The 12,098-nt window shown below is 43.7% G+C and overlaps 1 protein-coding gene across 3 annotated transcripts in view; it reads right to left on the reverse strand.

Moving 5' to 3' along the window:
- Positions 1-12,098, reverse strand: part of ano10a (anoctamin 10a) — a 128,979-nt gene that overhangs the window by 91,711 nt on the left and 25,170 nt on the right. For all 3 annotated transcript variants that reach the window (XM_070888944.1, XM_070888928.1, XM_070888936.1), the window contains 2 exons: positions 11,470-11,589; positions 4,762-5,331 (listed from right to left, as the gene is read on the reverse strand). In XM_070888944.1, coding sequence (XP_070745045.1) covers positions 4,762-5,331; positions 11,470-11,589 — 690 coding nt within the window. The remainder of the gene's footprint in view (positions 1-4,761; positions 5,332-11,469; positions 11,590-12,098) is intronic.

Genomic DNA, 12,098 nt, shown 5'->3' on the forward strand with positions numbered 1-12,098 from the left:
ATACATCCACTATTTCTAAGGCCACTTCCTTAAGTACTCTGGGATGCGGACTATCAGGCCCCGGGGATTTATCGGCCTTGAATCCCATCAATTTCCCTAACACAATTTCCCGCCCAATAAGGATTTCCTTCAGTTCCTCCTTCTCACTAGACCCATTGCACCTTAAAGGTTTACCAAGGAACAAATCTATTGTTTCATCTGAATGCCTTGTTGCTCATCAAACCGCAAGAAACACATTGCAAAAAAAAAAGAGTTTATTAAATTCTTGTAGAATAGTCTATTGTATTATTTTTCACTAGTTGCTGATTTAGTATCTTGCTCCAAGTTACTGCTTCTATGTTTAATTTAACCCATCAATAAATCTGACCAAGCAGTTTAGCATGTATGTAGGCTAGTGGAGTGGGACATTAAAATGTGAAGTAGTACATTTTGGGAAAAACTACAAAAAGAAACATACCGAAATGAAGTCATGTAGCAGACGTGAAACGGCGCAGATACACAAATCTCTAAGTGCTGCTGTACAGCTAAAAACGACTGTATAAAGGCAAATAGTATTGCGTTTTATACATGTGGCACTGAATATAAAGTCAAGGGAGTAATGTTGATTTTGTGTAACACATTGGTTGGACCACAGCTGAGTAGTGGATGCAGTCCGAGGAAGGATAGTAAAACAATTAAACGGACACAGGAAAGCATTATTCTAGTGAATCAAAGGATGGTCAATGTAGTTATGAAGAAAGAAACAATTAATGGAGATCTAATAGAGGTTTTCAAAATTGTGAAAAGTTTTGAAAGGTTAAAAGCTCGTTTCCACTAACTGGTGAGACTGAAGATTATTAGAATGAAGGGGAAAATAAGAAGAAATGTTTTCACGCATAGGGTTATTGGAACACCAAATGCTCTACTGGAAGCAGCGATTGAGTCAGAGACTGTAATCATTTAAAAAAGGAATTGGATAAGTAGTTGAAAATGAAGAATATAAAGGGCAAGGGACAGGGAAATAGGATTTGAGCCCAAGCTGAAAGATGGCACAGGTACAATGGAATGACTCACCTCCTTTTGTGCTGTAAGTTCTATGATTAGGTTTACTCTTTGGAAAATAATTTCACTCTTGCTAAGTTTTTGTTCTTCTACAATTGATGCCACAGCAAAATGCCAGCTCAAGAGTCTTGGTGATTAAGTTGACCAGAAGCCCAAAGTCTTGGTGATTGCTGAGTCACCAAACAACTTCTATTTCTCCAATGCTTTACATACACCTCTCTCCCCAGTCCAAAGTGTGAAAGATGGGCGTGCAAATTTAAATTAGTAGCAATGCCAATAAAAGTGAATCTCCCTCCAAAGATTTTCTCACCACCAAATCAGAAGTCACAATCATAGAATCATAGAATGATGCAGCATGGAAGGAGGCCATTTGGCCCATTGTGCCTGTCTCTTTCAAAGAGCTATCCAATTAGTTCCACTAACCCTCTGCCCTTTCCGTAACACTGTAAATTTTTCCTTTTCAAGTATTTATCCAATTCCCTTTTGAAAGTTACGACTGAATCTGATTCCTTCGCACTTTCAGGTAGTGCATTCTAACTTGCTGTGTAAAAAAAAAGTCTCCTTATCTCGCCTCTGGTTCTTTTGCCAATCACCATCCAACTCACCCCCAACCCAACGCTGACCTGTGGACGCAGGCATTGGGGCAGCCATTACTGACCATCTCCACATCTCCCTCCAGAACGTCCGTTCGCTTGTGAATAAGGAACTTCCCATCCATGAGCTTATCATGGATGATGGCATCAACATCATGGCCCTGACGGAAACCTGGTTTGAGAGCGATGACACCTTGCCCTTAAATGAAGCCTCCCCACCTGGCTATACCTTCCACCACTTGTCCCACTCAAACCGCTGTGGTGGCAGTATGGCTCTAATCAGCAAATCACACCTTGGTCTGTCCCCTACGCCTCCGGCATTTTCTCCTCCTTTGAGCATCTCACCTTATTCCACCCCCCTCACCTCTCATTTAAAATTCTCGTTCATGCCACCCATAAGTACCAAGTACCATAAAAATGTTATTACCGATATTTCTTCACTGCTTTCCTCCCTCTGCACCGAGTGACTTCTCATCCGCGATGATTTCAACCTCCGTCTCAATTCACCGTACTCCCTCTCAGCTCTGAGTTCACTAGCCTCCTGTTCTCCCTTAATCTCTCCCTCCATGCAAACTCCCCAACCCCATATTCACGGCAAGCCGCTTGACCTTGCCATCTCTTGTGGCCTCGCTACTCCCATTGTGTCAACTGCAGATAAGGCCATCTCTGAGCACTTCTTCGGATCGCTCTCCACCCACATCCCCCCCTCCAGCCCCTCCCAACCCTACCTCCTGTGTCCTCCCTGGAAAAAACTCTCTCTTGATTCTCTTACAACTCCCAACTGTCCAGCCTTTGGCCCTCCATTCACCATGACACCTCTGCAGTTGCTCAATCACACTCTCATCACCACCTTTGATGCCCTAGTCCTTGTTAAAACAATTACTCTCTCTCACCCTGGCTGTTCCCCCGGTATAGCCCTGATCTTCGCTCCTTTAAGTCCAAGAGACGTAGACTTAAACGGATATGGCGGATAACTGGTTTGGCCATTCACCACCAGATCTGGCTGGACTACATACAACACTGTCGGGTCCTGCTCTCGATGCCAAAATCGCTCACTATTCCAGAATCAATCTGGAATGTAAAGATAAACCCCAGCTTCTACTCACCACTGCTAACCGTCTTTTTAAACCCCTCTCCTCAATCTACATCCTAGCTTCCGACAATAAGTGTGAGGAGCTCATGGACTTCTTCGTCTCCAAGATTGAGACCATCTATTCAGCCGCCTCCGCCTCTATCCTTCCTTCCCCTAGCCCACCGGGCCAAACTTCCTCTAAGAAAGCCCCCTGCCCTAGCCCTGACCTCATATCTTTCTCCAGTTTCTCTCTGATCTCCCTTCATGACCTTTCCGAGCTTATCTCGTCAATGAGACCCACTTCCTGCTCCCTTCACCCTATTTCAAAGTGCTGACCCACCCAACTTCCTTTTCTGGCTCCCATGTTAGCGGACATTGTTAACGGTTCGCTCGCCTCAGGTACTCTCCCCCTCTCCCTCAAAACTGCCGGCATCATCCCGCTCCTCAAAAAACCAACCCAAGATCCCTCAGTCCTTGCCAACTACCACCCCATCTCCAGCCTCCCTTTCCTCTCCAAAGTCCTTGAACGTTTTGTTGTCTCCCAAATCTGTGCCCATCGTTCCCACAATTCCATGTTTGAATCCCTTCAATCCTGTTTCCGTGCCTGCCACAGAACCGAAACGGCTCTCAAAGTCACAAATGACATCCTTTGTGATTGTGACAAAGGCAAACTATCTCTCTCCATCCTTCTTGACTTGCTTGCAGCCTTTGACACGGTTGACGACCCTATCCTTCTCCAACGCCTCTCCACTATCATCCAGCTGGGTGGGACTGCACTTGCCTGGTTCCATTCTTATCTATCTAATCGGAGCCAGAAAATCACCGGCAACAGCTTCTCTTCCCACCCCCGCACCGTTACCTCGAGTCCCCCAAGGATATATCCTCAGCCCCCTCCTATTTCTTATCTACATGTAGCCCCTTGATGACATCATCAGGAAACACAGCGTCAGTTTCCACATGTACGCTGATGACACCCAGCTCTACCTCACTACTACTTCTCTCCACCACTCCACGGTCTCTAAATTGTCACTGCTTGTCCGACATCCAGTTCTGGATGAGCAGAAATTTTCTCCAATTGAATATTGGGAAGTCCGAAGCTGTTGTTTTCAGTCCCCGCCACAAATTCTGTCCCCTAGGCACTGACTCCATCCCTCTCCCCAACTCCTGTCTGAGGCTGAATCAGACTGTTCGCAACTTTGGTGTCATATTTGACCCTGAAATGAGCTTTCAACCACATATCCGCAGCATAACTAACACCGCCTATTTCCACCCCCTTAACATCGCATGTCTCCACCCTTGCCTCAGCTCATCCGCTGCTGAAGCTCTCATCCATGCCTTTGCTGCTTCTTGACATGACTATTCCAACGCACTCTTGGCTGGCCTCCCACGTTCTACTCTACGTAAACTAGAGGTGATCCAAAACTCGGCTGCCTGTGTCCTAATTCGCACCAAGTTCCGCTCACCCATCATGCCTGTGCTCGTTGAACTACACTGGCTTCCGGTTAAGCAACACCTCGATTTCAAAATTCTCATAATTATTTTCAAATCCCTCTTTGGCCTCGCCCTTCCCTATCTCTGTAATCTCCTCCAGCCAGAGATGTCGAGACTCCTCTAATTCTGCCCTTCTGATTGTAATCGCTCAACCATTGGTGGCCGTGCCTTCTGTTGCCTGGGCCCCAAGCTCTGGAATTCCCCGCCTAAACCTCTCCACCTCTCCACCTCTCCACCTCTCCACCTCTCCACCTCTCCACCTCTCCACCTCTCCACCTCTCCACCTCTCCACCTCTCCACCTCTCCACCTCTCCACCCTCCTTCAAGACACTCCTTAAAATATACCTCTTTGACCAAGCTTTTGGTCACCTGCGCTAATTTCTACTTGGGCGTTTCGGTGTCAAATTTTTACCACATAATATATTAAAGGAGCTATATAAATACAAGTTGTTGTTGTTAAATAGAACTCACGAGTTCAGTTATTCCTTGATTGAACATTTAAAAAAATTAACTAAATCTTGACTAACTCAAATGGCCTCAGCATTGAGATCAATATGTACTTACCCCATGAAGTTAAATATTCGGCAGCATATCTGTAGATACGATTCATGATTTCAATAACTACACTGTAAATGACACTGGGGAAAAACAGCAAGGCAGCACTGAAGATTGACTGAACCTCTTCGTTATAGGCAAAGGCCTGTTCCTCCATCTGAAAGTAGATCATCATAACAAAAAGGCAGGTGTAGAGGCTAATGCATACAAAGGGCATGGAAACCAGGTAGATGCGCAACTGCCTCAAATAAGTAGGGTAAGTGGGCTCTTTTCTGCCCGTCGCTGGATTCAGTCCCAACTTCCCGTGAAAACCAGGCCGAGGTTCTTCAAACTCTCTCTTCATTATCAGCGTCCCCCATTTATAGGAAAGTTTAGCGCACCAACGCTTCCAGACTTCCAGGACAATGGTTGACCATAGGAGGTTGAAAGTGGCAAACACTATGTACTTGTCGTAATCTTCCCATGCAAATAGATAGTAAGGCACTCCAATTACAGCCATGGGAAACAAAGCAAAGGTGAAGTACTCTAAAAAGGCAAAATAGAGTGCAATATTCTGTCCATAGTATTGCTGGATCTCATCTACAAGAGAGAAAAAAAAGAATAGAATGACTAACCATTAAAAACGATTTTGAAATGTATTGATAGAAGCTAAGACTTATTTAAATTGGTGAACAAAATATCTGAGGTTCAGGCTCATAACTGTGGATGTTCCTGCAAACACAATGGCATCCAACACACACATGCACATTTTCCTAAATATTTACTGGCAGATCTCATGGTATTGCTCAGTCACTTGTTTTCTAACAGCAAGAATGATGTGCCATGCAAATCAGAATATATTAAAGGGTCACTGATTTATGGCAACTAAGTCAAACTGCGCTCTTATTGCATGATATTCTCCAATCTTTAACTGGTACTTTGGGAATCAAATTATGCAACTTTTTTCATTCTTCGGTGATGTCCATCACAGAAATTTTGGTCTCCTAATCTGAGGAAGGACGTTCTTGCTATTGAGAGACTGCAGCGAAGGTTCACCAGACTGATTCCCGGAATGGCAGGACTGACATATGAGGAGAGACTGGATTGACTGGGCCTGTATTCACTGGAGTTTAGAAGGATGAGAGGGGATCTCATAGAAACATATAACATTCTGACAGGACTGGACAGGTTAGATGCAGGAAGAATGTTCCCGATGTTGGGGAAGTCCAGAACCAGGGGACACAGTCTAAAGATAAGGGGTAAGCCATTTAGGACTGAGATGAGGAGAAACTTCTTCACTCTGAGTTGTTAACCTGTGGAATTCCCTACCGCAGAGAGTTATTGATGCCAGTTCATTGGATATATTCAAGAGGGAGTTAGATATGGCCCTTACGGCTAAAGGATTCAAGGGATATGGAGAGAAAGCAGGAAAGGGGTACAGAGGTGCATGATCAGCCATGATCTTATTGAATGGTGGTGCAGGCTCGAAGGGCCGAATGGCCTACTTCTGCACCTATTTTCTATGTTTCTATTAAGGTTATGAAAGAGGTTTGATAGGGTGGACGTAGAAAAAGAGTTTTCACTTGTGGTGGGGGGGGGTGGAAGCAAAATTTAAACTAGAATTAGGGCCATAAATACAAGGTAGTCACCAATAAATGCAGTACGGAATTTAGGGGGAACTTCTTTACCCAGAGAGTGGTTATAATGTGGAACTCACTAACACAAGGAATAATGAGGCAAATAGAATAGATGCACTTAAGGGGAAGCTAGATAAGTGAGGGAGAAACAAATCCAAGATTATGCCGATAGAGGTAAACAGAGTAGTGTGGGAGGAGGCTTGTGTGGAGCATAAACATCAGCAGTGTACTGAACTTGCATCCAACTCCTGGCTCTGCTGGGAAACCAACTTCAAAATGCCACCTGCCACCATTGGGCACCTTGACTCTATGGACACCTCGCCCCCTTGCTTGCTGCCGGTCAAGCCTTCACCCACTGGCCACCATCACCCTACTGAGAATATGGCTCCTCAAGCTCCATCCAAGCACACGGTTGCTCTCCCCAAATGAGCTTCCAATACTGAGCCAGAAACACAGACTCCAAGTAAATTAAACCTCACGCTGGTTTAAAAAACAACTGTATCTGCCAAATGTAATCAGCTTACAACCAGGTTCTCTGGTCAGTGTAGGTATCGCTGGCAGCAAGAAGGGGCATGTTTGGGAGAGGCTGCTGGTGGCCTACACGAATCCTCGAGACCCCCAAAGTTCAGGAAGTTCATTAATGAAAGGTGCGCGGGTAAAGGGTGCATCACGCTCATCAGCCTTTCACTCCAAACTGTGGGAAGAAAAAGGGCCCCCGAGGGGAAGGCAGGTTGTGCATCTGGCATGTGGAGCATGACTAAAAATAAAAAGATTTTTTTTGAACTGAATCATACTTCTGCAACACCTTCGTATGTTTTACTATGTTAATGGCATTAAAAAACTTTTCAGTGCTATTGCCAACTGTTTGTTCTCTCCACTAATGCTGATTGACTTGTGCTTTTTACATCTTTCTGTTTTTAAGAACATAAGATTCAGTAAGATCATGGATGATCTTCTACATCAACTTCACTTTCCCGCCCTATCCTCATATCACTTGATCCATGTAGTGTCCAAAAATCTATCGATCTCAGTCTTGAATATACTCAATATACTACCCTCTGGGGTAGAGAATTCCAAAGATTCAAAAACATCAGAGTGAAGAAATTTTTCCTCATCTCGGTCCTAAATGGCCGACCACTTATCCTGAGACTATGACCCCCGAGTTCTCGACTCTCCAGTCAGGGGAAACAGCCTTGCAGCATCTACTCTGTCAAGCCCTGTAAGAATTTTCTACATTTCATTGAGATCACCTCTCATTCTTCTACATTCCAGAGAATAAAGGCTTATTCTACTCAATCTCTCCTCATAGGGCAGCCCTCTCAATCCCAAAAATCAATCTCGTGACTTCTATGCACCCATTGCACCCCCCCCCCTCCCCGTGCCCCCCCAAAGGCAAGTATATCCTTCCTTAGGTAAGGAGACCAAAACGGTACAGTCCTCCAGGTGGTGGTCTCACCAAAGCGCTATATAATTGCAGCAAGACTTCCTAACTCTTATACTCCAACTCCCTTGCAATAAAGGCTTACATACCATTTGCCTTCCTAATTGCTTGTAGTACCTGCATGTTAACTTTCAGTGATTCACCCAAATCCCCCTGAATAACATTTACTAAATCTCTCACCATTTAAAAAAATATTCACCTTTTCTATTCTTCCTATCAAAGTGAATAATCTCTCATTTCCCCACATTATACTCCCTCTGCCATCTTCTTGCCCAATTACTTAACCAGTCTATATCCCTTTGCAGCCTCTTTGCGTCCTCCTCACAGCTTACTAGTTTGTTTCAGATTTTGAGTACTTTTCATTTCACTTGTATTTCTAGATTGGTTTGAATGCTCTGTAGCATTCCCACAGGCTCCATATGGGGATGCCTGAACCAATGTGACACATTGCACTGTCAGGTTTAAATGAGAAGCATCTCAAGTGAAATAACAGAGGTACAGCTCACATTTCTTACACCATTGAAAACTGACCTCCCTGACATACATAGCAATTATGGGGAAAAAAAAAAGACCTGCATTTATATAACACCTTTCCTGACCTCAGGACATCCCAAAACGCTTTACAGCCAATGAAATACTTTTAAGGTGTAGTTACTGTTGTAATGTAGGAAACACGGCAGTCAATTTGCACACAGGCAAGCTCCCACAAACAGCAATGTGATAATTACCAGATAATTTTATTTTTGTGATGTTGATTGAGGGATAAATATTGGCCAGGGCACCAGGGATAACTCCCCTGCTCTTCGAAATAGTGCTATGGGACCTTTTACATCCACCTGAGAAGACAGACAGGTCCTCGGTTTAACGTCTCATCCAAAAGACAATACCTCGGACAGTGCAGCACTCCCTCAGTACTGCACTGGAGTGTCAGCCTAGATCTTTGTGCTCAATTCTCTGGAGTGGGACTTGAACCCACAAACCTTCTGACTCAGAGGCAAGAGTGCTACCCACTCAGCTAAGGCCAACGGCAAACATTCCATTGGCACTTGTCTACCCATATTAGGAGTATGAACTAAATGAACTAAGACTTTGGTTGAGTTTTGAAAAAAAGACATGAAGCAGCTTGTTTGTTCGTTGAAGCAACAGGGGCCAGGACACACACTTTTGTCTCAACAAACTCATTCCTTGCAAGCAGTCACTTGTGAACATAATTAATCGGTCCTCATTGTAAAAGTTGAAGAGAGAGTTGGTTTCCCATTGCACGTGTAGGGGAGTCCGTTCGTGGCCAACTTTACGCATGTGAAAATTCTGTGCAAACATTTTCCAGGATACAAGTTTTACTTTTATGGACACAGCACAAATAGAACATTTTAAAGTTGGATTGTATTCCCATTCTCTTCCTAAATTCCATCAAGGAGGGAACCTCTCCATCAAAAATAATTACTTCAGTGAATCATTTTAATGCATGTCAGATGGCAATGTATTTTGTCCAATGTCTTAAAACTTTAAATATCAGAAATGTGATTGTTTTTGTTTAAACTTGATTACACAGGGAGTAAAAGCTGTACAGGAAGGTCACTGCACAGAAAAACACAGAATGGATATGGTTCGATCAGATATTTGGATTACATCATCTGAACTTGATCTACTGTAATATTTTCCATTACTGTTCACTTTTAAAAAGCAAAATACCTTTAGTGATATTTACTGTCAATCTAGCAATAATCAATCTAGCACATAACTAGTGTTTAAAATACTCATTATTTCAGATTTAAAGGGCAAACTTTTGCATTTCCTACATTATAACAGTGACTCCAGTTCAAAAAGTCTTTGTTCTGTAAAGTGCTTTGGGACATCCCGAGATTGTGAATGCGATAAATGACCAGATAATCTGTTTTCGGTGTTGGCTGAGAGATAAAAATGTTGATCAGGGCAGTGGGGAGAACTCCCCTGCACTTCTTTCAACAGTGCCATGGGATCTTTTGCATCTAGCTGAAAGGGAAGATAGGGCCTCGCTCTGGCCTACATGTGACTCCAGTCGCAAGCCAATGTGGTTGACTCTTAACTGTCCTCTGAAGTGGGCCAGCAACCCATTCAGTTGTATCAAATTCTACCTTCTCAGAGCAACTAGGCATGGACAATAAATGCCGGTCTTGCCAGTGACGCCCATACCCCGAGAATGAAAAAGATGATCATGGGGTTAAGGTAAGTGCTGGAGAGGTAGAGCTGGATGTTAATAGCAGACATGTGGAGCAATCAAAAGGTCAGGGATATGTAGATGGGGATAGCTCATTGCCTCCAGAGGTGATTCAAAGGAAGGAGAAGCCATTGATGGAGTTGAACTGATCGCATGTGAACATGCAAGAGCAGTCTCACGAAAAAATTTTTTTTTTTTTTTTAAAAAAGACTTTGATTTCTATAGCGCCTTTCACAACCACCGGACGTCTCAAAGCGCTTGACAGCCATGAAGTACTTTTGGAGTGTAGTCACTGTTGTAAATGTGCGAAAATGAACTATGGAGGAGAATGGGGCGATTGACTGTTTTGTATACTGCAGAGGTTGATGAGGAGGAATAAAATGCCACAATTGCAGTAACTGAGAAACAGACCAAATGGACATCACGTCCCCAAAAACTCTCTGAGCGAACCTTTCAATGGGTACAGCCCCCACCCCCTCCCCTCCATTTCACAGAGGCAATCTCCTCCTCCAACCCATCCACTCCACAGAGGCACTTTCCCTATTCCTTTCCAGTCCTTCCACTTCACTGGGTACTCTTCCCCTTCAAATCCAGAGAAACTCTTCCACTCCAATCCCCCACTTCATGTAAACACACAACAGCCTTAATGTAGTCCCGGCTGCATCTCCTACTGGACAGTGCTGCTTTGTTCCAACGGTGTGCTCTGTACTGCAAACAGGAATTCCTGATGACGAGACCAGGACTCTCCAATTGCAGCCCAGTCCCAAATGAAGTTGGAAATCAGTATTGACATCACTGCATCAGCCAATGCGTTGTAGATGGACAGGACTTACGGCAGGACTCACAGCAGTCTACTTTACAGCAAACAAAGTGTATTTACTCAGCAAACTGCAAACAGAGTCTATTTAAAACACAGTCGCTACAAACTTATTCCTTTTGCTTTGGAATGACCAGCAAGGAGGCCCCTCGATTATACTCAGCAGCTGGGAAGTGGGCTCTGGGCAACCATTCCAGGTACTGGGAAGAGGTATTTAAAAAATAAATAAACACAGCGAGTTGTTGTGATCTGGAATGCGAAAGGGTAGTGGAAGCAGATTCAATAGTAACTTTCCAAAGGGAATTGGATAAATAATTGAAGGAGGAAAATCTGCAGGACTTTGGAGAAAGAGCAGGGAAGTGGAATTAATTGCGTAGCTCTTTCAAAGAGTCGGCAGAGACACAATTGGCCAAATGGTCGTCTCCTGTGCAAATCATTCTAACTACAGCAAACATAACTCTTGACCAAAAGTACAGCAACATCTCCCGATAAAAACAGAACGAATTCCCCAGAAAAATGCAGTGATTGGAGGATACTTACGTACAAATGATGTGCATGAAATCAATCCCATGCTGATTGTATTGGACTGAGTTTTTATGACATATGCAAATAAGGCTTTAATGGTTTACCTCATTTATTAACTTACCGAGAGGCTGAAATGCAAATTTTACCCGCCTGTACCAGAGGAAGCTGAGCTTTTTCAGTTCTGCCGGGTCATGTAGTGGATAAAGCTGAATTAAAAGTCCACTGGTTTGCAAACGGCGAACTAGATGAAAATACACATTGCTCTTAATGGATTCTTTCTTTCACAGATTGTCACCCAAGAGTCAAAAGTGCAAAAATTATGCAAATACATAAAACATTGATAAGGAACATGCAAGGTTGATTGCAGAAAAAACTAACAGTTCTGTCTTACTGTAGTCATAACCCAAGGGGAACAAATGAAGTTACTTCAAAAGGTTCCTGCTCCGTGCATTTCTAATACAAGGGAGTGTGTAAAACCTTGAGGTTGAAGGACTTGCTAAAATTGGAGGTCACACAGGAACTGGAACAAAATCACCAATTTTGCACAAAGTTGTTCACAAGTCTAACAACAAGAAGCAAAACCCTTCGAGGCAAAACACTGGGTCTAGTTGCAACGCTTTATTGGGGTGCCACCCTGCAGTTCTTCAGGAACCAACTCGACCTGGTACCCTCAAACACCTTAGGAGCCATCACACACTGGTAAATCCTCAGAACACCCTCATAAGAGAAATGTTTTCACTCAAGAGGTTT

This window comes from Pristiophorus japonicus, chromosome 1, assembly GCF_044704955.1.
Source record: "Pristiophorus japonicus isolate sPriJap1 chromosome 1, sPriJap1.hap1, whole genome shotgun sequence".
NCBI classification, from domain to species: Eukaryota; Metazoa; Chordata; class Chondrichthyes; family Pristiophoridae; genus Pristiophorus; species Pristiophorus japonicus.